The sequence below is a fragment of the Trichoderma reesei genome, assembly GCF_000167675.1.
Source record: "Trichoderma reesei QM6a unplaced genomic scaffold TRIREscaffold_2, whole genome shotgun sequence".
NCBI classification, from domain to species: domain Eukaryota; kingdom Fungi; phylum Ascomycota; class Sordariomycetes; order Hypocreales; family Hypocreaceae; genus Trichoderma; species Trichoderma reesei.
This window is the reverse complement of record NW_006711149.1, coordinates 1245512-1268969: the sequence shown is the minus strand read 5'-3', so window position 1 is coordinate 1268969 and position 23458 is coordinate 1245512. Positions and strand designations below refer to the sequence as shown.

General features: G+C 52.2%; 7 protein-coding genes across 7 annotated transcripts; 4 read left to right on the top strand and 3 right to left on the bottom strand.

Moving 5' to 3' along the window:
* Positions 1-251: 251 nt before the first annotated feature.
* TRIREDRAFT_55365 (uncharacterized protein) lies at positions 252-657 on the bottom strand (the record flags this gene model as incomplete). The annotated part of the gene is made up of 4 exons (XM_006962106.1): positions 252-280; positions 354-438; positions 492-536; positions 589-657. The coding sequence occupies 4 exons, from the start codon at positions 655-657 to the stop codon at positions 252-254; spliced, it is 228 nt and encodes a 75-aa protein (XP_006962168.1).
* A 364-nt stretch (positions 658-1021) lies between these two features.
* On the top strand, positions 1022-1968 carry TRIREDRAFT_2373 (uncharacterized protein; the record flags this gene model as incomplete). The annotated part of the gene is made up of 2 exons (XM_006961891.1): positions 1022-1615; positions 1816-1968. 2 exons carry the CDS (start codon positions 1022-1024, stop codon positions 1966-1968), a joined length of 747 nt encoding a protein of 248 aa, XP_006961953.1.
* Positions 1969-2546: 578 nt separating this feature from the next.
* TRIREDRAFT_44987 (sterol desaturase-like protein) lies at positions 2547-3893 on the bottom strand. Its single transcript, XM_006961978.1, has 3 exons — positions 3855-3893; positions 3686-3791; positions 2547-3610 (listed from the first exon to the last, which is right to left on the bottom strand). Exons 1-3 carry the CDS (start codon positions 3863-3865, stop codon positions 2813-2815), a joined length of 915 nt encoding a protein of 304 aa, XP_006962040.1. The 5' UTR covers positions 3866-3893; the 3' UTR covers positions 2547-2812.
* A 1280-nt stretch (positions 3894-5173) lies between these two features.
* On the top strand, positions 5174-7844 carry TRIREDRAFT_74892 (uncharacterized protein). Its single transcript, XM_006962329.1, has 2 exons — positions 5174-5597; positions 5729-7844. Exons 1-2 carry the CDS (start codon positions 5581-5583, stop codon positions 7716-7718), a joined length of 2007 nt encoding a protein of 668 aa, XP_006962391.1. The 5' UTR covers positions 5174-5580; the 3' UTR covers positions 7719-7844.
* Positions 7845-8133: 289 nt separating this feature from the next.
* On the bottom strand, positions 8134-9703 carry TRIREDRAFT_39637 (uncharacterized protein; the record flags this gene model as incomplete). The annotated part of the gene is made up of 4 exons (XM_006961953.1): positions 8134-8268; positions 8346-9070; positions 9242-9480; positions 9621-9703. Coding segments are annotated over 4 exons (1182 nt in total), but the record flags the coding sequence as incomplete, so codon positions are not given.
* A 3075-nt stretch (positions 9704-12778) lies between these two features.
* Positions 12779-13804, top strand: tr43896 (uncharacterized protein; the record flags this gene model as incomplete). The annotated part of the gene is made up of 3 exons (XM_006962328.1): positions 12779-13293; positions 13371-13623; positions 13683-13804. The coding sequence occupies exons 1-3, from the start codon at positions 13018-13020 to the stop codon at positions 13802-13804; spliced, it is 651 nt and encodes a 216-aa protein (XP_006962390.1). The 5' UTR covers positions 12779-13017.
* Positions 13805-14772: 968 nt separating this feature from the next.
* On the top strand, positions 14773-17929 carry TRIREDRAFT_2369 (uncharacterized protein; the record flags this gene model as incomplete). Its single annotated transcript, XM_006961890.1, has 9 exons — positions 14773-15010; positions 15070-15155; positions 15216-15308; positions 15366-15794; positions 15866-16431; positions 16499-16771; positions 16841-16945; positions 16998-17629; positions 17703-17929. 9 exons carry the CDS (start codon positions 14773-14775, stop codon positions 17927-17929), a joined length of 2649 nt encoding a protein of 882 aa, XP_006961952.1.
* Positions 17930-23458: the final 5529 nt, after the last annotated feature.

Here is a 23458-nt window from a genome sequence, read left to right as displayed (position 1 = left end):
AGTAGCAGTACATGGGATGGCACCGTGTCACCGATGGCTTCAGATGGCTTCAGATGGCACAGGATTCCACCAGACGCCATACGACCCCATGATGTTCGAATTAATTGATTTTTAGATTTTCAAGTTTTGTTCTTGCCCACTGTTTCCTGAATCCATATGCGCCATCCCTTGGGGTATTATCAATACAGTCATAGTCTCATCTCCTTGCAGCTCGGCCAAGCAATATCATGCTCCGGTAGGTACATATCACCTTATGAAGGAGGCTTGAGGTTGTCCGTCGCTTCGAAACACAGTCAATATCAGAATCAAGCCCATACTCGTGGCGTTTTCCAGACTAGGCGTAGAAGACTGACCTTCTAGATGAAAGAGGACGTTGGATTGATAGTTCTTGAACATCTGGGCGACGAGCTCGACATTCATGTTCTGGACGTTGATCTCCTGCGCGGTGTGAGTGATTACGGCAATCAACATGGGCTCTTGTCTTTCCTGACCTGAAGGCTCTTGTTCATGACAACGATTGCTTCGTTTAGTTTTTCCTGGATTCGTCAGCCACGGCCTGTCTCGGTGTTGTTGGTGGAGTGGCCATACGACGTTTGTGATGATGCGCGATAGCAGCAAGCTCTGCTGATGCTCGTGGGGGCTCTCCTGCACTTGCATTAGCAAGTTGTCATGTGTATGTCTATAAAAAATGAGAATGAGATACCATTGTCTTTCGTTCAGATGCCTTTACAGACTTGGTGATGGGTGATTGTTGATGAGACGGAACTACCTACAGAGGGGCGTTAGAGTCTAGCACCTTGCTTCAGCGACTGCGGGTTTCGGTGAAGTCAGCGAGAGCATCACACCTGACTAAGCGTGGCTCGACTTCCAGGAACGCCTCAACTCTCAACTTTTAACATTAAACCATCATCAATTGCTTCATCACCATACCTCACCAACAGGTCTAGACGATTCAAACGCGCTCCTCCCCCATCATATACCCTACCAATACAACCTCTGTCAGAGCCCCAGCCTTCCCGCCATGGCAGCCCCAACAGAAGCGCAGATCGCGCACACGCAGCTCCTCGAACAGCTCGACATCCACTCCATCCACAAGAACTTCCGCAACCCCAACTGGAAGCCCAACCAGCGCCGCAACAAGAACCTCAAGGCCATCGTCGGCGACGCCTCCAAGCGCGAGGCCTCGGCCCTCGCGACCCCCCAGGACGTCAGCGGCGATGCCACCCCGTCCGCCGCCGACGACGGCCTCTCCACGAGCGGCACCTCCACGCCCGCGACCGGCAGCAACAGCGGGAACCCGCCGCAGCAGCCGCCGAACCTCGCCCAGGCCTCGCGGAGCCTGTCCAAGCTCGTGCTCGAGAAGACGCTGAGGCCGCCGGGGGGCGCTGCTGGAGCCGGAGGCGTGTCTGCTGCGCCGAGCGCGACGTATACGAACATTGAGTCGGCGCCTTCATTGGCGCATGCCAAGCATTACTGCGACATCACGGGTCTTCCTGCGCCGTATCTGGATCCCAAGACGCGGCTGCGGTATCATAACAAGGAGGTGTTTGGGTTGATCAGGACGCTGCCCCAGAGCTCTGCGGAGCAGTTTCTAGCTGCTCGAGGCGCGCACACGGTTCTGAAGTGAGCGGTTGGACGAGCTACGAGATGGGATTTGGGAATATCAAACTACGTTATGAAATCATTACTAGAGGAAAGAAAGGACACAAGGAAGAGCATCTTGGGAGACATCACAATGGCGCAAATGGGGGGTTTCACGTTCTACGGCGTTTTATCACAAGGGAAATAAAGACATGTATGATCCACAAAGTCAAGCCTCAACTATGCACCTCCCGCCTTTCGGCAAGAGGATGGCAGATGACGCTCCGGCTTAATCGGAATCGCGAAAGAAGTTTTGCTCTCTGCCCTGACGGAGTACCGAAAAAACGCACGGAAGAAAAAAGCCGTCTCAGTTGCCAGAGCTCGTAAGGCTGCGTGGCTGTCAGGGCAGTATGAAAGGCAGTAGGGAGGGGACGAATAAATGGACACTGTGGATGAGTTTTTTCAGATGCTTCCTGGCTTTGGAATCAATCACCGGTTGCGAGAGAGAGAGAGAAGGGGTCGTTTGGCGGGTTGATATCCTTCGAAGCAGGTTCTGCGTAGCGACGTTCTTCTTGATGCGACGGCTGGAGCCTTGAGTCAAAGGCCGATGGTCGAGCCAAGAGAAGTCTCGATAGCAGGTAGGTAGCTTCACGGTTGCCATTGTGTGGTATTTCGTGGCAGCAGGAGAAAGGAATATCGTGGTGCTGTTGGAAGCAAAAGAAAGAGGGTGGATTTGAGGCGCGAAATTTATGGCACGAAAATACCCAGAGCGCTGTGCTGCTTACATAATAGAGTGGATCAACTCACAATTTCGTCAGTATTGCAGTTCTCAGATTCTTTGATGCAGTGAATTCATTGACATCTAGGGCGTCACTTGAAGGGGCATGGAATGATTCCTGACCATGGGCCTGACGTTGAGCTGTATTAGGTATATGTCTAAGGGTTCGCAAAGTACGTGTATAAGGATATATACAAAACATTAATCAAGGTTGATGCTCAAGCCACTCCCTCCCAACGCCGTGTGATGATGCCATTGCCATCTCGGAGGCTGCCGCAGCTAGGCCTTAGCTGACCATTAATCTAATCCTTCTTTTCTTTTTCTTCATAAAAGTGGTTTTGTGTGTCTCCATTCGTGCATCATCTTTATTTTTTTTGTCATTCGGTTTCAAAGATGGTGTCTTCTCCCAGCACCTAGGTGCAGGGTCACTCAGAGGGGACGGCGCAGAGTCGTTTACTGAGCCTTCTTGGCCTTGATCTGAGCCAGCTTCTTCTCGCGGCGCCTCTTGTGGGCCTCGGCACCGGCCTCGGTGTCGAGCATGTAGTCCCACCAGCGGAAGCTGGAAGCGTAGTTGCCAATGAACTTCTCGTGGTGCATGTCGTGGTGGTCGGCGCCGGCCCAGACGGGCAGGAAGTGGCGCAAGCTCCAGGGGAAGTCGTAGCCGCTGTGGGCGTCGATGGCCTGCAGGAGACGGAGGGTGATCCAGGCGTACATAGTGAGCAGGTGGAGCTCGCCGGTTATGGCCAGGAGAAGGATGGGAGAGCCAACGACGCCAATGCCAAGGAGAGCGGTCTCGATGGGCGAGGCATACTCAGCGGCCAGACCAAAGGGAGCGGAGTACAGGTGGTGCATCTTGTGGATGCTCCTGTAGAGAGGGCCGTAATGAAGCGCGCGGTGGAACCAGTAGTGCCAGGTATCCTCCATGACGAAGAGGATGGCAATCTGCCAGGCCATGGTGAAGAGCGAGGGGAACGGAACGCTGTAGTCCATGCCGAAGTAGGTGGCGATGGGGTGGAAGAACCAGATCTGAGGCAGTTCGGCGGTGAAGTGGCTGATGAGGACGATGGAGGCGCAGTCCCACTGCTCCTTGAGGGTCGGCATCTTCTGGCTCTGAATCTTGTACTTGTGGAAGTAGGGGATCTTGTCCATGATGATGAAGGGGATGCAGCGGCCAAAGTAGATGACCTCGTGCATGACGAAGCTCATGATGCCGGTCGCCAGAGTGTCGTTTTGCATGTATAGGTACCAAGCCTGGAAGATGCAATGTCAGTTATTCGTTCGGATTTCGCGTTGATATAACGGAGGGAAAAAAGGGTGAAGACGTACGGCCCAGAGGCGCTCAAAGTAGTTGAGGTGGACATTGTATTTGCCCACCTCCTCGAGGACGGTGAGGTAGCCCTGCGTCTGGTTCAACGCGCCGAATGTCGCGTTCCTGTACAAATTGGCGGTTAGCAAAATTGCCAGGCCAGCAGTGATGCACAGGCAATTGACTTACGCCACGTCCATGATGAAGAGCCAATTGCTGAGATGCTCGTGGAAATCTGCCCTCCAGAGGTGCGGTGCTTGAGAGAAAGTAGAAGGAAGGGAAACCTGTCGAGATCGAGGCGAGGACGACAGGTGAAGTAGATAAGGAGAGGAGCCTGTGAAAGGACAAGTCGGGATTAGGAGAGCCGTTTGTGGGGGGGCGCAAAGGGAGATTTTTATCGGTGGTTTCGCAGATGCTGGGAGGCGTTCATTGGCCGCTTTTTTTTCTTTCGCAGACGGCGGGCTACTACTAGTCAGGAGATGGCAAATGAATGAAAACTGGAGTCGCAGCTGCAATGAGCCCACCTGGAACAAGAGTTTCCGGCTCTCTGGGGATGGCCGGTGGTTTGATCCAGGCATGCCAAATCGGGGGGCGACGGACGGGCCGCGCAGCCTCGCAGAGGGACTGGAGCGTCAAAGAGGCGAAGAGATGGGCGAGCGAGGCGCTGTGATTGGGCGCGTTCCTGCATGCCCGCATTCGTATTCGCATTGCGGCAGATGCTAATAAGCACTTTCTTGACGAGCTGTGGCTTGCTTTGATCACACACACACACTCTTTCTCGCTCTCTCTCGCTCATGCAACGAGAAATGTCTTAACAATGATCCAATTGCAGTCTAGCCGTTATTGCGATCTGATCTGCTGTTTCTGCTGATTCGCCATTTGACACTGCCCTGACCGCTTCCACATACTTGTAGTACTACATAGTAACAATATTGCGGCATCTTTGGGCTGACCTGCGGCATCCTGAGATGCTGCTGCTCGTGCATGAAAGATGATGGGTACTTTTACCATGTATCTTTTCCCTACAGCCAGGGGCTTCCCAAGCACCACTTTGGGCTGCTTTTCACCCAGACCCATGTAACGATTGGCGGATCGGCCTTGTTGCAAAGGGTCCTCCTGCACAACAGCCTGATGCTGGATACTATTACTACCATCAAAGCCCAGTAGTATTGCTTGTAGATAGTAGGTAAGTATGTATTCCTCTACACTGCAGTTGTCTGTGTGGCGAGCTGTCTGTCAACCCGACAAGTTTACAAAATGGCCGATATGCCCAATCCAATGACTTATAGCGGTTCAACAGCTGAAGCAGCCCTACAAGTGCTGTAACGTCGTCCATCAGCCTCTACTAGCACCGCAAATCAGTGACATCACAGCAGCCAATTGTAGCTGTTCTCCCGTCGAAACACAGCAAGATACAATTGAAGCTACATCATCGTGCTCAGCCTATTCCTCTCTTCTTGCCTCCCATCATCTCGACCTCGCCATCAGCGTCAAGGTCCCCTTCTCCCCTATCCCGCTGCATGACGTGAGCTGTTCGTTGTCGCTCCGAGTACGAGCCCATCCAACGATCTTCTCGCCGTTGTTCCATATTCTGGAGCTCTCAGGAAAAATCGGGCACAAACCGCCCCACGCAGACAAGTCGCCTCCTCTTCTCCTCATCCTCCTCCGGCAACCGTCGAATGGATCGATAATCCCGCTTGCTCTCGGCCAGCTACACTCCCGAACGCTGCTTGTGGTGTGATGGTCTGAGTCTCGTCCGAGCACCTCCGGATTCGACTCCACCCGCCACCTGGTCCAGCTCCCGCCCAGATCGATGCAGATTCAACAAGGTCAAGGATAACCTACCTAGCCCTGGTCGAGCCAGCCGGACCGTTCGCCTGTCTGATTGTTTCATCGGCTCATACAATCCTGAACCATGTCGCTGGTCGCCGAGTGAGTTTGAGGCCCCCCCCCCCCCCCCCCCCCCCTCCCCCTCCCCATAGCTTCCAGAAGGGCAGCATGCCTGCCTGTCCTCTGGGTGTGCGTCTGGCTGTGTGCTGACCTGCTGCTGCGCTCTGCAATAGCCAAGTGCGGCGACTGGATGCCTACCTCGACCGGCTCCCAGTCCTGTCCGAAGAGGGCTCGGAAGATGGCGCTTCAGAAGCTGGACACGCCTTTGCCGCCGCCGAGGCGTTTGATGTCCCGCGCCTAGACCATCTGATGAGCATCATTCGCTCGCTGAGCACCACCTCGTCCTCGCAACCCCTCCTCTCGATCGAGCGTGTCAAGCTTCTCCTCGACGAATCAGGCATTCCTGCGATAGCGGACCGGGTCGATGGCGCATCCAGCGGTGCCTATGCGCAGCCCAAGACGCCGTACGAGAACGAAATCGAGTGGCTCTTGGTCTCTAAAGCGACGGTCCAAGTCTATGGAGCCATCCTCAACACGCTGGTCGACAGCATCATTCCCCTGAGCGATGACATGTGGTACTGGGACGGAGTCTTGAGCTCTTACACATACAGCAGCATATACGCGGTGCAGACATCCCCCCTGCGGTTGTGGGCGTGGTCGTACGACATATACCAAGCCAGCCGGTCACGACTACGCCTCATGTCCGCGGCAGATGCTTCCGCCCAGCTTGTCGAGTCCACACGATCCACCATATCGCAGCCATGGAGCAGGTTCTATGGCGTTGTCCGCGAGAGCATCCGAGAGCACTCGTTTGCCAACTTGCAGCGAAAGGTGCTCTCGCCTGTTGCTCTGTGCCGAGCTGAGGCCAGGCATAAACAGGCACAGCTACGAAAGCTGAGAGAAATGACGGCCAGCGGCCTCGGAGTGCTGATGGACGAAGGCCTCCAGCTGGGGCATGATGACGAGCGTGCTGGAGCACAGGATCACGAAGACCTCAAAGGTGTTGTCGAGCGTAGCGTAGCTTTGATGGACATGGTTCTGAAGGAGGCATGCAGCTTGGAAGCCAACATTCACGACTTTGAGGAAAAGGTGTTTGCGGGCGTCGAAGAAGACGCCGAGCTGTCTGTGCACGTCGAGGGGGACATGACCTCGTATCGCCCAAGCACGCTGGCTCGCCGCCTGATTCAAATCATTGACAAGACGCTTCCTCAGCATGTCAACGCTATGCAGTCTCTTGCGAGCCACAACGGCCGGCCGCCGGTTCTGCTTCGATACTGGCTGCCGGCTCTCATCGGCATCACCTCCTCGACCACCATCCTCAAGATCTTGGTCAACCGCAAGGCAGACATTATTGAATGGATCACGGACTTTGGGAGCACGCTGCGAGACTTTTGGCTGAACTGGGTTGTTGAGCCCACGACAAAGGTCATCAAGACGATACGCCACGACGAGTCGAGCGAAATCGCCATCATGAGCAGGGACAGTCTCAAGGCCGACCGGGAGAGCTTGGAACGAATGGTTGTGGACTTTGCCTCGGACAAGCCCCATTTCGCCGTTGGCAATTCATCCATCACCGATGCCCAACTCGCCGAGATCCGCTCCAAGGTGGCTGAAGGCGATGTGACGCCTGTGCTGCGAGCGTATGAACAAGAGCTCAGGAGTCCCTTTGTCGGTGCGATCCGCGGCGATCTTGTCCGGTCTCTGCTGATCCAGGTTCAGAAGACAAAGGTCGACCTCGAGGTGGCCATGACGGGCATTGACTCGCTCCTCAAGAGCCAAGAGCTTGTGTTTGGCTTTGTCGGCCTGACTCCTGGCATCTTTGTGTCGGTCGGCGTGTTCCAGTACCTTCGTAGCATCTTTGGCGGCCGATCTGGACGGCGCCATAGCAAAGTTTCTGGCAAGGCCATCCGCATCCTGCGCAACATTGACCGCATCCTGTCTGAGGCGAGGCCGACAGAGAATAACGTCCTGTCGTACAAGGACCACGGCCTTTTGCTGTGCGAAGTCCACGTGCTTCGTAACCTGGCCAGCAAGCTGATGCCGGACAACATTCAAAAGGAGTTTTTGGAGGACCTGGAGGACCTGGCGAATGTCAAGGGGGTGCATATCCAAGCAAAGGCCTTGGAGAGGATCCGATGGGCGTACGCTAGATGGCTTAGGTAGAGGGTGGATGTTTCTCGCGAAGCCTTGTTTGAGTATGACGGCAACATAGACAGCCAAGCGAGCCTTGTACGATGTTGAGAGCATTTGTGTCTTGAGATACTTGATCACCAACGAAGTCTTGACTTTACGAGTATTTGTCTAGGGTATTGTGAATCTAAAATCTATACAGCTCCTGGCAGTGGTTCATAGCCGAACGATGCGCTGTCGTATGTGTTGAATGCTTATAGAATATGATGACGATGATTGAACAGATGACGATGATGAATTATCGTAGAAAGAAAACGCTTTGTTGAAAACACTCCATGTGAACTCCGATGATGCTTTTGTTCCGCCATTGACTCCTAGGCCCCCTATTTACTGCATTATGTAGTCGGAACAGCGCGATACATGCAGACTCTGCTCAGACTGCCCCGTCTTCGCTGCCGGATGCTTCCTCTTTCTCGCGAAGATCCTTGAGGCACGGGGCGAAGAACATTTCGCCCGTAATGATGAGCTGAACTGTCCTCAGGCTGACGAGGATCCAGAGAAGGACGACCGAGAGACTGATGATCTTTGAGGTGGGGGAAAAGGGGTTAGAAACGTAGCTCTTCCGAAAAAGTTCAGGCAAATCATGGTAAAAAGGCTCACCGTTGTCACATATTTGAAAAACTCGCTGCTCAGATTCTGCCACAGCGCATTCGAACACGTCGCCCACACGCCCAGCGGGAACGTGAACCCCCACCAGCCCATGTTGAAGGGGAACGAGCGCGTGGTTCTCAAGCTGATGAGCGCGAAGCAGACCCAGGCCAGCGCGAACCCCCACATGACGATGCCGAAGAAGACGCCGAGGAAGTAGAGGAACTCTGCTCCACGGGCGGCATCGACGCCGGAGACGCGAAACATGGCCGTCTGGGGCACGACCTTGAGGGCGACCTTGCCGAGCTGCTGGATGCCGAAGCCGCCCTGGCCGAGGGGACCGATGGGGAGGAAGACGGAGACGATGACGTCGCGCGGGGGCAGGGAGTGGATGGTGAGGCGGTGGAAGTAGAGGGCGAGGACGCAGCCGGAGAGGGCCTGGCCGATGCCCCAGAGGGCGTAGGAGACGACGAGGGTGGCGTAGGCGTGGCCGGGCGAGGGCAGGGCGTCGGCGACGATGCCGCCTGTTGCGGCGGCGACGACGGCCGGGACGATGGGGAGGAGGAGGGTGGCGGTGGTCTTGTCGAGGCCTGGGCGGTGGCGGTGCATGACGATGAAGGGCATGGAGATGCAGGTCGCCATGGAGATGATTGCGTCGAGCCACCAGAATGCCCAGGCGAGGTAGATGAGGCCGGGGCCCCAGTGGGAGCAGGCGAAGATCATCATGTTGATGATTGCTGGGGGGGAACGAATTAGCTGTTTGTTGTGATGATGGAGATGGAGGGGAGATGATGTATAAGATGATGTATGATGCGATATAGTAGGGAGGAGAAAAGAGAGGAGATATATCTGGGAGATGATGGGGAAGAGGAATAAGGGGGGAGAAGTGAGGGAGAGATGTAGCTTACTTGCAAAGCCCATGGGGAAGCAACCCAGGAACAGGGATTGGGCCGGATGCGAAATCATGGCGGGCCAGATCTCAGGGTACAGCGTGTATCTCAAGAAGGAGATGATGCAGAAGATGACGAAGAGGAGGACGTTGAGGGCGAAGAAGATGTACGAGATGACGTGCAGCCAGTAGCCGTTCCAGGGGAGGTTGAAGAGCAGGATGGAGACGATGCCCGTGCCCATGTTTATGGCGAACCATCTATATAAGACCGTCAGTACATAGGTACACATATAAGATGGAATGGTATTAGGTAGAAAAAAAAAAAGAGGATGATGAGAGAGGAAGAGGAGTGTGTAGATGAAGAAAGGGAAGAAGGGTGTGTGTATGGGACGGCATACGATGGTGTAAAGTTGCGGACGATTTTCCGCCAGCCGCGATTGTTTTTGCAGGGCTTTCTTGACGGACAAGAATTCGGAGCATTGTTGCTGCTATTGTTGTTGTTGTTGTTGTCGTTGCTGTTTTGTATGGGATCCTGAGCATCCGGATCGCTGCTGCTGCCGTCGTCGTCATCGGAAGGGTTTGGCGGCTTCTCGGTTGACATCTGGCTGTCTGGAGGCAGGGCTGTTGTTGATGCCATGATGCTTCAACAAGTGATACAAGTCCCTATTCCCGTATGTAGGGCTGTATATATATATATATGAAGACTTCTTATTGGCGATGAAATGGAAACAATTGTCGACGATAATGCAAAACCAGTGCTATGATTGTCCGAATTGACTACTTGGTCAGAGTCTGGAGGTTGTCCCTGTATATCGTGAAAAGACTGTGACTAGATCTCTCTCTCTCTCGATTTATATAGACAAGAAGTGGCTTTCTCGGGATTCGGGCACTATGACGTTGATCCCATGTCCGTCCACACCGGCAGGGCAAAATAAATCGTTGGCGTAGTGTCGCTCGGAAAGGCTGAGCCGAAAGGGGGTGAGCAAGCCTGCAAGTTCTTTTCTCCAGCTTACAAGGAGGAAAGGCCTAGAACTATATGCGACGGAACGTACGCCGATTGCCGGTATAATAAGAGAGAGAAAAAGCTGGTGTTAGAAAAGCACCCTTGAGTCATTGCGCCTCGTATCAAGGCCAAACATTAGTATTTTTTTTCTCGTCTCTTTTTTTTTTTTTTTTTTGCAGCCGTTGGCATTCCAGTTCCGCTTCTCGGGTGATGCACTGGCTGCAGGCCGATCTAAGCCTGCTACTACTAGTAGTTCTGCTAGACCAACGGCTTCCTTTCAGCTCTCATGTGGCTTTCGATTTCTGTCCCCAGTTGTTGTTCGGTAGGTAATATGTAGAATGTTCGAAGCTGAAAATGATTGGCTGTCTGTCCTGCACATCTTGATACCTATGTGTATGTATGCAGCAAAACTGCCTCGTCCATTGGCAACTCCCCAACTTTCCTGGCGATAGATTACATGCAGCTTGCTGTCTTCTTTGATGTGATTCATTCCCCCCCCTAATCTGCCTTGCATCAATTCACATGCCTTGTTACGGCCGTCGTACGTACATACATCCTAGCCTTCCAAAGTAAATCTGGGGAAAGCTCGGCATCGGCCGTTTGACAGGAGCGGCTGTCGGGGAACATCTTCTCTAGCAAGTAGCTGACAACTGGAAGAAAAAAGCTGCCTTGTTTCCGTGATGAGCGACGGGCCGAGATGTGGGCTTTTTGCATATCCCTAGCATCGATCCATTCACCGGGTTTTCCTTTAAGATCGGGGCATTACTAGTAGTACTACCTCTGTTTGCAGTGCTGCTCTTGCTGTGATGAGGACGCGGATGCTGCGGGAGGGCGACTGGAGGGGGATCTGGGGGGTGCCGTCTGTTCCAGGTGACTTTAGCTGCGCCTGCAAGAGTGTAAAGTAGAGGGCGACCGTAAAGGAGATCAATTGACGAGATGCCATGTTGCCACTGGCTGAAGATATTGAGGCTGTATCTTGACAACATGAAGTCTGGTCGTGGTGGTTTGCAATTGGTGAGAGACACAACATGACCCTCTCCTGCAATGACTTAACCCCAAATGATATTGTTCTAAAGTAACACAGCTTACATACTTGGTCTGCTCTCGAATCTCTTGGTTTACCTGATGACACTACATTTTCTTGACCACCTGTGTGTCATTTGATCCAGGTTGCACCTCGTACTACGTCCGGCAGTTACACGTCGCCACTTACACAGAATTCTCACCGTTCCCTTATATCGCTGCATCCAAACACCCGGTTGCTTGGATCACCTCTAAATGACCACCACTCTTATGGAATCTGATCTATCAGCTTCTGACTCCAGATACAAGCAGAGCACGCCAGGCAATTCTGTATCTCTTTAGCACATTTTGTCTCTAGAATTACTGACATAGGTTGGTAAGTAGGTAGGTATGTGACTTCAGTCAAAGCCGGCAGGCAGACAAAGACAAGCGCCTGTGCGCAAAATGGTAATAGCCCATTGATGAGTACGGACGGCTTCCTGCAAAACGCTGGAGTAGAAGCAGGATTTTCTGCTCAATAAAGCATCTGTGCCTACGCACTAAAAGCAACGCAATGTCCACCATACAATCTGAATAAAAGAACCTGATGAGAAGAGATTGTCTGCTCAACGGCTGAACAAGCCAGTCGGTGACCAAGGCGGATGTCGGTGACGGATGTCGGAGAAGCCCGGCGAACGTTCCCCAGCCGTGGACCCTGTAATATGTACATCCTCTGTACCTCGCAGATCTTACTCATGCTCATAACCCTTGACCCAGAAGTACCTCAAATAAGCCTGGACGGCCATTTACTTTTGAGCTGATTTTCATACAGTTCAACTCATGTATTTCGATATCCCATCATCATCAACCGCTCAGGGGCAGGTCCAGCGATAACGCGTAATACACAAGGAGAAGCCCGCAGTTCTGGATCTGCCCCAGCCCCTTTCCACCCGCATAACCGCAATGAGCACCTGAAAATCATCCATGGCTCCCTTGAAGCTTTTCCCTCTTAGCACGACGCTACCGCCTGGTACATACAACCAGGTTTCACAAAGCCCCACGCTTGGCGGTAACTTTGTGGCTCTTATCAGCAGAAGCTGTCCATTGCCGTCTGTCTGGTCGTTTGATGGCCCAAATATCCTGTCGCAGACCTTGAGAAATAAGACCAGCGACATTCCAAGTGGCGCAAATCATATTGACACAGTGACAAGGTCGATAACCCGGCAGTCTCTGCTCTTCTTATCCTCCCGTTTTCCCCTTGCGCTGCAATCGAGCAGTTCCGGCGTAGTCAATCCATTTCAAGCCCTCCTTATCGGGGCTGCGCGTCAGCAGACGGTTCGCCGGCCGTATCCCTTCCAACTCTGCTGGCCGTTGTGCGCTCCTAGCGCCTTGTCGTCCAACCAGGTGTTGCGAAACTTGCGCGACGTAAACGTAATCCACCCGATAGTTGCCAGATGTACCCGTTTGCCCCCGTCGCTCATGCAGGCCGATCTTCGCCGTTCCCTTTTTCCGTGGCTTGACGTGACGAGGGTTTTTGCAGGCCGGCACCGGGTTGCACTATCCGTCCAAGCCATCCGTCGGGGGTGTCGCTCAGCTGACCAGACACGAGAGACACCGGCCATCCCCGCTCCAGTCGGTGTGTCGTTCTTTGCTGCTTCGTTGCGTATCTTTGAGGTTCTGATAAATGCAGCCGTTGCATCGTACTGTAAAGCTCCTTGATTAGGTCTCTCACAACACACCATCCATATACTCCCCCATCCTCATAGCAATCAACATCATCATCAACCATCATGGCCGTCAACGTTGCGTCAAGTGGTAGTGCCCTCAACAACATCGGCAACGTAGCGCACGCGCAGGATCGATTCGAAGAGCTCGTACTGGCGCTCAAGGACGTCCTTGGCCCGTCGTCTGGCTTGACGTCCGAGGATGTCGATGTGCGAACCCTAATGGAATTGATGCAAGCCTATGACGCCAGGGACATGCACTGGTCCAGGTATGCATTCGGCGACGCCAGCAGAGGATACACTCGTAACCTCGTCGACGAGGGCAATGGCAAGAGCAACTTGGTAGGTCATGTCCATGCAGCCTCATGCCAGAGGCCAATCAATGCCCAGTGACAGCCGGCACTGACAATTGAGACCAGCTCGTACTCGTCTGGTCCCCAGGAAAGGGCAGCCCCATCCACGACCACGGAAATGCGCACTGCATCATGAAGATCCTGCGCGGAGAGCTCACGGAGACGCGCTACGTCTTTCCAGAGAGGGACGAGCCCGAGGGACCCATGACCGTCCTCGCCGAGAAGAAATACCAAGAGAACCAAGTCACGTACATGTCTGACGAGCTTGGTCTCCATCGAGTGTCCAACCGCGGCAGCGACTTCGCTGTCTCGCTGCACTGTAAGTCTGCAACCGGCCCCGAGACACTTGTGCTGGAGCTGACCAAAGACCCTCTCCAGTGTACACTCCTCCCAACGTCGCAAAGGAGGGCTGCCACATCTTTGACGAGAGGACTGGCAGGAGAAGTCATGTGCCCGGCTGCTCGTACTTCTCGGCGTACGGCCGCCTGTTGAAGGAGTAGGGAGCCTTCACGGTGGCGTATGCACTGGCAGCGGCGATATGGCGTTTGATCGGACGGCTTTTCTCAAGGGTCTTGGGTTCCTAGATTGACTGTTTGTGCTTTAGTTGATTGTTCTGGGAATTCGTTGGGTAGCATTTGTGGTGTTCATCAACACCGGATGAAGACACCGTCGTGAGAGACGGGTTCTGTGACGGAAACGCAGCATTTTCGGTACCGAACGAAGCGCCTCGTCCCGCAGAAGCTCGTCTGCCTCTGCAGAGCAGAAAGACGAGTGAGGTTGGAGAGGAGAGAAAGACGGTCGCATGTCGTTGATATTGCTGCTCTTGTTCTGGAGAGCCATCGATGGCGTGATTTCAGCTAGACCTAATCGGGGACAGTCGATTGCTCTGTGAGCGGCGGATATCGGTGATGGATTATGGGGGGGCTCGAGGTGCTTAGTCATGCTTTCATTGATTTCGTTTGATAATACCTTATTTACAGGGAGAGAGTGCACAATGAGTTGTGATCTGTGTCGATGCCATATGAAGCGCAGAATGAACCTCAAGACTGGATGTATAATATTGATCTATATAACGTAGTACCTAAGTACTACCATAATTTTCATCTACGATAGATATCGTTGGACCGCATTACAACTAGTACTCAACTCTCAGGTTATCTGCTGTTGCTGAGCTCTCGTCAAGTCACATGACCGCGCGTTTAGCTCTCGTACTCGTACTGGCTCTTGCCAAATCGGACGCGAGGTCAACTGGCGGTGCCTGCCAAAGTCGTGGATTCAGCAGTTAGTTGTTGAGAGCCGCAAATCGATAGAGAATGAAAACTCAATCCCTTTCAGCAGCACAAATCGTCAACAGAGATCTTTTTCCACTCAATTTCTCAGCATAGTCTTGAGCATAGTTTCACTCTGTTCACCCCCTTTTCTTTTTCGCCTATCCCCTCTTCTGCAAGTCAAACATCAACTATCCGTCATGCCTCGCGGCAAGCGCGCCGTCGACTTCATCGACCTAACGGGCGCATCTCCTGAGCCCGTTCGGAAACGCCCTGCTCTATCTTCACAAGCTCCCTTGTCCCGACCATCTTTCAGTGCCCCCAGCTCCTCACAGAGGAGTCAGACCTCTTCTTATCCTACTTCTACGCAGGAATCAGACTACCTAGACTTGACCCAAGACGATGACGCCTTGGATAAGGAGCTCTATGGCACCTTTGGTTCGTATAAAACCACCAAATCAACTGTCTCTTTTGGCACTAACTTTGACCGTCATAAGATGCCAAAATTGTGGGCGTTAGATATTACAACGGATATGCTTCGCCTGGCGAGGTCGTCTTGTGCCATAGAGAACCCAGCAACCAGGTACCTATGCATCGGCACTCACCACCACTACCACCAGCAGATGGACTAACACAGAAATAGTATGACAGCAACGCAATCCGAATAGACAATGTGCTTCACCAGCAAATAGGCCATCTGCCTCGCACAGTCGTTTCCAAGCTCGCTCGCCATATCGTGAGTTTGTGCCCCATGACTTCCCTCCACTTGGCGTCATGACTGACTCTTAACAAGGATTCTGGGGACATTACGGTTGAAGGCCAAATTATAGGAGAGAAAGGCGTCTATGACTGTCCCATCAGACTGTCCTTTTACGGGCCAAGCGACCCTGCACAGCGCACCAGAATTGAGAATGCTCTCAAGGCAGACAAGTTTGTCAAGGCCACCCAGCTCAAGCAGACCAGAAAGGACGCCGAAGCACGTAGGGTGGCTCTCGGACTGACCCAAAGGGTCTCTACCGCCGGTGGCTTGGCCTCAAGCCAGGTGCCTCCCGTTCCCGAGATATCTCTCGAAGAAATTCTCGAATCCAGCGATGCAGTCGAGTTCCGCAATGGCGGCGATGCTATCAAGACGCTCGCTTTGAGCGAAGACGACCTGGCTAAGATGCCACAGGCTGCCCAACCCAGCCAGCTCAAGTCTACGCTTCTGCCATATCAGCTACAGGTATGCTTGTGCACATTCTCCTCATCTAGACTCTGTTCTTTGGTGATTTGGGCTCATCATCTGTGCAAAAGGGCCTCGCCTGGATGCAATCCAAGGAGAACCCCCAGCTTCCGCCCGTCGGGTCGGATACGGTAACCCAGCTCTGGAGACGTGACAAGAAGGGTCGATACTGGAATCTCGCCTCGGATTTCATCACTGCCAAAGCGCCATCGCTGTTCTCAGGCGGCATTCTTGCCGACGACATGGGCCTGGGAAAGACGCTCCAAATCATTAGCTTGATCCTTACCGGTGGCCCTGGGTCAACTCTAATCATTGCTCCCGTCAGTGTGATGAGCAATTGGGAGCAGCAGATTCGCAGGCACGTCAAAGAGGAGCATCAGCCAAGCATCCTTGTCTACCATGGCGCCAAGCGGGGGTCATATCACAACCTCTTGGAATACAATGTTGTCATCACCAGCTATGGCACACTCGCCAAAGAGCTAGTCGATGGCAACAAGACTCTCTTGGGTCAAAAGAAACCTTGGCGGCGGGTTGTGCTTGACGAAGGTCACACGATCAGGAACGTCAAAACCAAGGCCGCTCTGGCAGCCTGCGAGCTCGCAGCTGAATCCCGTTGGGTCCTGACCGGAACACCCATGTAAGTCAATCAATTACAGTCATTCACAGTCATAACAGTGCCGGATTCGTTGCCTAACCGCCAACAGCATCAACTCCGTCAAGGACCTGCAGTCTTTGGTCAGATTCCTTCACATCACCGGAGGCATCGAACAACCCGAAATTTTCAGCAATGCAATCTCACGCAAACTCATGTCGGGTGATCGTAGTGCGGAAGCTCTTTTGCAATCTTTGATGCAAGACATCTGTCTACGACGCAAGAAAGATATGAAATTCGTGGACCTTCGGCTTCCCAAGAAGACGGAGTACCTGCACCGGATCACATTTCATCCTGAAGAAAAGACCAAATACGATGCCCTACTGTATGTCCGCCGCGCTATATCTGGCTCGCATGGATTCTCTTTGGACCTCACTGCTAACCTCGCTTGTAGATCCGAGGCCAGAGGCGTGCTGGAGGATTACCAAGCAAAGTCGAAGACCGGACAGAAAGGTCGCTTCCAAAATGTCTTGGAGCGCCTCCTTCGACTCAGGCAATCGTGAGTCTGTCCAATGTACGGTAATGCCTTGGCCGCCACTGACGTGTTATAGGTGTAATCACTGGACATTGTGCAGAGAGCGGATTAACGATCTTATGCAGATGCTCAAAGAATACGACGTCGTCCCCCTGACGGAAAAGAATCGCGCGCTGCTGCAGGAAGCCCTTAGGCTGTTCATCGACAGTCAAGACGACTGCGCCATTTGCTACGACACGCCGACAAACCCAGTGATTACAAACTGTCAGCATGTGTTCTGCCGCCACTGCATCACCAGGGCAATTCAACTGCAGGCCAAATGTCCCATGTGTCGCAACCCGTTGAAGGAGGACGACCTACTTGAGCCAGCTCCCGAGGGTACCTTTGACAAGCACTTTGATACGGAGCAACAAAGCTCCAAGACGGAAGCAATGTTGCAAATCATTCGAGCCACGCTTAAGAATCAGGGCTCAAAGATTGTCATCTTCTCGCAGTGGACGTCGTTTCTCGACATTGTCCAGAAGCAACTCCAGGGCGCAGGACTAAACTACTGCAGAATCGACGGAAGCATGAACGCGGAGAAGCGAGATAAAGCCATTGACGCGCTGGACAACGACTCTGAGACGCGCATCATGCTGGCCAGCCTGGCAGTGTGCAGCGTGGGGCTCAACCTTGTGTCTGCGGATACAGTGATTTTGTCCGACAGCTGTAAGTTTTTCTTTTTTGAGCATGTGTAGAGATATAGGCCTTGTGATGCCGTACTGACATTCTACTTTTGCAGGGTGGGCACCAGCGATTGAAGACCAAGCTGTCGATCGAGTGCACCGTCTTGGCCAAACACGCGAGACCAAGATCTGGCGCCTCATAATGGAGGGGACTATCGAGGAGCGCGTGCTGGATGTTCAGCAGGAGAAGCGGGACCTGGTGACCAAGGCGTTTCAAGAAAAGGGCAAGGCCAAGAAGTCTAAAGATACGCGGATGGCGGACGTGATGAAGCTGCTTTCTTGAGAGCATGCGCATACCCAGTAGTTTTAACGGGTTCTACACAGCTTTCAAGTTTTTCGTTACGCGGCTCCGACACTAAGTTACAAGCGGTCCTACCCGACTTTCGGCAACATCAAAAGACAGCGGCTAGGACATATACCCAGATTATCTGTGGTTCTTTGGGAGATGATTGCGTATCAAGACATAACACATAGCTGACCTTGGCTTCCATAGCATTTGCTGGCGTTGGTAGGCTGTTTCAAGACAGATGATATATCCAGAAGGTAGTTGCTGTTCATCACTGCAATATCATACGCAAGTGGAAGACGTGCCAAAGGTCTAGTATGTCCATGGGTGAGAACACCATTGCTCTGAGTCCACGTGCGTCCATGAATCAACTTCAATGACAACGTGAATCGCCAAACTCGCCAGGTTTTTTTTTCTAAGATTGTCGCCGTGTTACCGGGTGGGTTCTGAATTGACCAGACAGATATGGTCTCGGCTTGTGACAGCAGGGCATGAAGCAAGATGCGTAATACTCATGTTGACGGTTTCGTGAAAAGCGATAAGGACTACGTCCCTGCCTCCTTGCAGGTCGAAAGATGTAGGAAAGTTTTGATACCATTGAGTTGCCATAAACAGGGGTGATGACATGTTTTGTTTGCGTTCTAGACATTTGGACTAATCTTTGTTGCTGGACTTTACGATGCCTGGAAATGTTTTCAGAGCTCGGTCTGAACGTGAGAAGGGTCAGCAGTTGTTTATCTCTGTACCTTGATCCATGTAGGAAACACTGGGGTACCTAGGTAAACTTGACCTTTACATATCGTTTCATCAACTTGATCTTCTGAAATACCGCATCAGCAGCCCGTGCCGCTATGACTGTGCTCTGATGAAACTTGTCGCCGCTTAGGGGAGCCTTCGTTCTGCGCGGGTGGACCGTGGTATGTGTTTGGACAAGATGAGCGCACTTGAGGCGACTGGAAAGGAGATTCTCGATACGTGTATGAAACCGGAGTGTAAGAGAGTAGAGATTATACGAGAAGAATCTTCTTTGGCGTTGTCGGCCGCGGAGGTCGTTGTGCGGCTGATTCGCAAAGCAAGCAGCCTGGATGTGAAAGAGGAGGGAAAGCAGACAAAGGCTATATGTTTGTCAATATCCGTTGAGCGCCAAGTCTGAAGCAGGTAGGTCAGATCATGCCCTTACAGACAAAAGGTACGAGCCTCTCTCTGCCTGGAACAGGCTGAGGTTGATGATTTCTCCTGTCGATGTTTGCGCGGCTTCGACAGATCATCCAGTGTCGCTTGTGTCTTGGATGCAGCACGTACTTTTGTGTTACAAGTCACGTCGAAAAACAGGAGCGTGGCCATGAGGCAGACCAAGGATCAGAGACGAAACGTGGTCTCGGGAGTTGTTCGAGTCCAGAAGCTGCTTAAGATCTGATGAACGGCAGAGAAACGAAGATTGCCCCTGATCCTTGGTCTGCCTGCGCTTGGCTTTGGCTTTGGCTTCGGAGCAGGATTTCGGCGATGACCAGCTGCTAGGAGGTCCGATGAGAGTTTCGTCCGGCATGCCCATATTTGACGATCGATTTGCACGTCAGAGCCGCTGCGAGCCTCCACCAGAGTATCCTATCCTCCGACTTCACCCCATACAGATATGATTCACCTTCTTTCGGGTCCGGCCACGTATGCTCCTATTCAAATCCATCGGAGAACATCAGGATCGGACGATGATGCGCTGAAGCGATTCACCTGCGTTCACCTTCATCGCGCGTAGGGGTTTGACACTCGAGCACCCGCACGCGAGGAACATGCCTTTCGGTGACCATCTCCCCGGCATCCTTGCAGATCTAGGTCCACCGCAGGGTATTATGCAACGGGCGATAACACCCCCCGGGGCTGAAGGAGCGTAGGTAAGGGCGAGACTTCGAGACGGCGTAACCAAGACCCGTGATGAAGCGACCTGGGACAGGCCAGGGGAGACGGCCACAGATGCTCTTGTCGTTCAACCACCAAATGCTCTTGTCGTTCAACCACCGCCGAATGCTCTTGTCGTTCAACCACCACCAAATGCTCTTGTCGTTCAGCCGCGGCAATTCGCCTCACATTTGCCCCTTACAATCGATTCCAGGCACCCAACCATCGCCTCTACTCGTGGTCAGCCATCGATTCATCTGCGGATGAGGCTCTTACCATTGCACCTTATTACACCCAGGCCCGATGAAGCAAAGCTTTCCAAGGCGAGTTGGAAGGATACCTTGGCATCGCCGAAGGGTGCTTGCAGTTGAAGGCTGACGATGCAATGGGTGTTGCACTGGGTGTTTTGCGCTGTGGTGAGCACAGTTTTGAAAAAGGTGGAAGAAAGTTGTGTTTTATTTTGAAATCTTGAAGAGGAGGGGGGATTGCTGGCTTCTTATATCTCTCTGACTGAGACAAGGTTTGCGTATGCAACTTTGGTTGAGCTCCATCTTGAATCAACACTCAACGTTTATTATGTGGCGTTAAAAGTGATCAACAATCTGGTTTTGCTGTTGTGAAACCTTGAGTTTGTGCTTCATTGCCTCTTACTTTAGCCATGTCGCCCTTTGGCCGGAAGGTTTCGGTACAATACTTTGTTGAGCAATCTTCTTTGAACCTTTGAAGTCATCATGACTGTAGCCCATCTCTACAAGTAATGTATGGACAACTCCAGAGACGACTTTGTGGACAGGGTCTCGTTCGTAAACTGCCTGCTTCGCCAGAAGACCTCCTGTGTGGAATCCATCTTCCCTCCCATGCGTTCATCGTCTCTCCCTGTAAGACTTCAAGACGTCCTCTTCATTCAGGTGGAGCTCTACGAGAAACTGCAGCGCCAATTGCATGCACCTAGTCGGCGAGATATCGCTCACAACTGGAAGATATCGGACACTTTTCTAATCTCCCTTGCCAGAACCGACCAAAGCTATACCCATTCAAGAGCTCCTCTTGTGTAGCCATCGACGAGAGAGTTGTCCATAGTGACCGAGCTGAAGGCCGCTGCAGCCACTCCCAAAAAGTGTATCTCGTCTCTCTTCCAACTTCTGACATTCCGCTAGCCATAAAATCTACACAGTCATTCTGCGGGTATCCAGTACTCCATGGCCATCACTCGGGCTCCAGGGTGGCACATTAGGCTATTCAAGACGAGGAAGAGAGAGGCGGGTATCGCGGGATCGGGTATGAAATCTGTCGGCAGGGGATCGGTACTCGGAGCCTATGGCAAATATCAAACATTAGCATTCTGGATGGAACTGTGCTGAATCGAAGTGCGGATGGCTTTAGGCCCATGGACTTTGAAGCTCTTGTAGGGCCAACCTCGTTGAGGTAGCTCTCGAACCACCAGTCTCAACAAAAGGTGGATGGCTCTCTGTATCAACGGTGAGACGAAAGTGGCCATCAGAAAAGGTGAGAAGCTTACCTGGATCTGTGTGTTGATTTAGTTGGCGCCAAAGTAAACAGTCTCGGAGACATAGTATGTTGGTATCAGAACAAGCGAAATCAACCTTTCGTCCATCAGCTATTGTATCGCAATGACGAGATCCAAGACCCAACTGCCTCGAGACAGTTGAATTCAACGGAAGACAATTTTTCCAATATCATTAGCCATCGCGGGAGAGACGAGCATCTCCAGACAAACAAACACAAGACGAGAAAGCGGAAGCGAAGATGACTTCAAGGGGTTCGTCGCCGTCACGATATCGCAGCTCAAAGGCCTGCAAAAGGTTTGCCTGTCTAGTCTTTGATCTCACAAAGTAAAGTTGTTCTCAAACCCCAAGTCACCGGCTGAAGTGAAATCACTGAGACAGCGCGCAATTTGTTTGTTCCGCAAAGCACACACACACACCACTCTCCCTCCTCCCTCCTCCCTCACATAGGTAGGTAAGCCACAGCCTCAGTCACCCGCTTCAGTATGAAGAGGAACAACGCAATACGCCCGCATTTCTTTCTTTTTGGAATAGAAAAAAAAAGGATCGATCGATATCAGGCAGAGTAGTTTGTTCCATGTCAAAAGGGTGAACAAAGAATCAGCAAAAAAAGCAAAAAGACGGGCAGCGAACGGTTATCGAATCGACGCCTTCACTGGCCACCAGCCTCGGGTATCAAGATTGCGATATACCGCTCAACCTACCCAGCTGCTGCCCGCCTTCCGACAGACAGTTCCGGACTTTTGATATATATACCCTTTGGGCTTGGGCTGGGCTGGCTGGCAGGTGGTGGCGGCTGTGAGCGCGGGCCAGGGGGGTGGTGACGACGGGCGAGTGGCACTTGGGCTGGCAGATGGGTGCGGAACGATGGGTTTTTCCGAGCTCAGGGGAGAGAACTTGAACGGAATCGTTTGTGTGTGTCTGCTTGATAGCTTAGGTGCTGTCTTTTGGTTGTATATGAGGCGGTTGTTGTCCGAAAGGCGATTCAGGGGTTGACTACTAGTGAGGTTCATCTTGATTACGGATGCTGGGCCCGATCGAAGACGTGGTATAGGTCATATAATAAACTTTGATAATAAAGTCGCAGCTTAAGCTCACAGATCATGTTCAAGATTAGAAGAGATAAACTGATGCCCGGCAGTTACAGCATTGTTATCTGGTTCGTTTAGAGAATGACGTGATCTTCTTAAGCAAAATTTACACCAACAGCAGCCCACATATACCAGTTGAATGTAGTGAGTGGCTACCATTTGCCTTCAAGACTAGCAAAGCTGATATATGATGACTTGGGGCCGAGATGTGCCATTATTTTAGATAAAGAGTCATTAGTCTTATACTTTAGGAAGTGGTTCTTGGACTGTCTGGCTGCTACATAGGTAGTTTAGTGCTGAGCACGACACATCTATAAAGGCACTTGCTCACTTGACTGGTAGAGACTTGTCCTGATGAACTGTCATGGAGATAGTTAGAAGACAAAGACAGAGCTTTAGAAGACAAAGATTTCTCGAGAGGTCTAGGGTGAGGTGTGGAGGGTAATCTGACCTGTGATTGATATGAAAGAGAGTCACACATGACAATGTCCAAGACTAATACAAGTTGGACGAAAGAGGCTGAAATGACTCCGTAGCCTTCCTTCTCCATGTCTACCTAATAGTGGTTTCACTTGTGCCACTCTTTCATATCTACCTAGGTAGACACCAGTAGATCTATATATATCCGCTAGATCTAGATCTACTATCGTATTTACAAGGAGTAATGCTATTTGAACCGTACCATATTGCTATTTGGACCGTAGTGGTCCATGCCTGTACTAAAATTGTTATGCCCACACCACTTCTACCACAGCTGCACACCCGTTTACAGTGTGGAATAGTGGCAAGGCCGGTAGCCTACACAACAACACCACGACTTAGTCGGTTCAGCCGTTTCTTCAGCCTCATCACGGACCAGGGCTTATAACCCTTCAGTCTATCACAGCATGAGATAGAGGGCGGCGGCGCCTTGCCCTCGTTATTGTCTACGGTTGCGGCAGCAGCAGCAGCAGCGGCAGAGGCAGCAGGGCCTTATCCCAGTTGTTCATGAATTCGCGGCCACAGCTAGAGGTCGT

Coding starts and splice junctions, on each gene's coding strand:
- TRIREDRAFT_44987 (XM_006961978.1), bottom strand. Junction 3,611..3,685: donor ACTTTGAGCGCCTCTGGGCC/GTACGTCTTCAC, acceptor TGCATCTTCCAG/GCTTGGTACCTATACATGCA.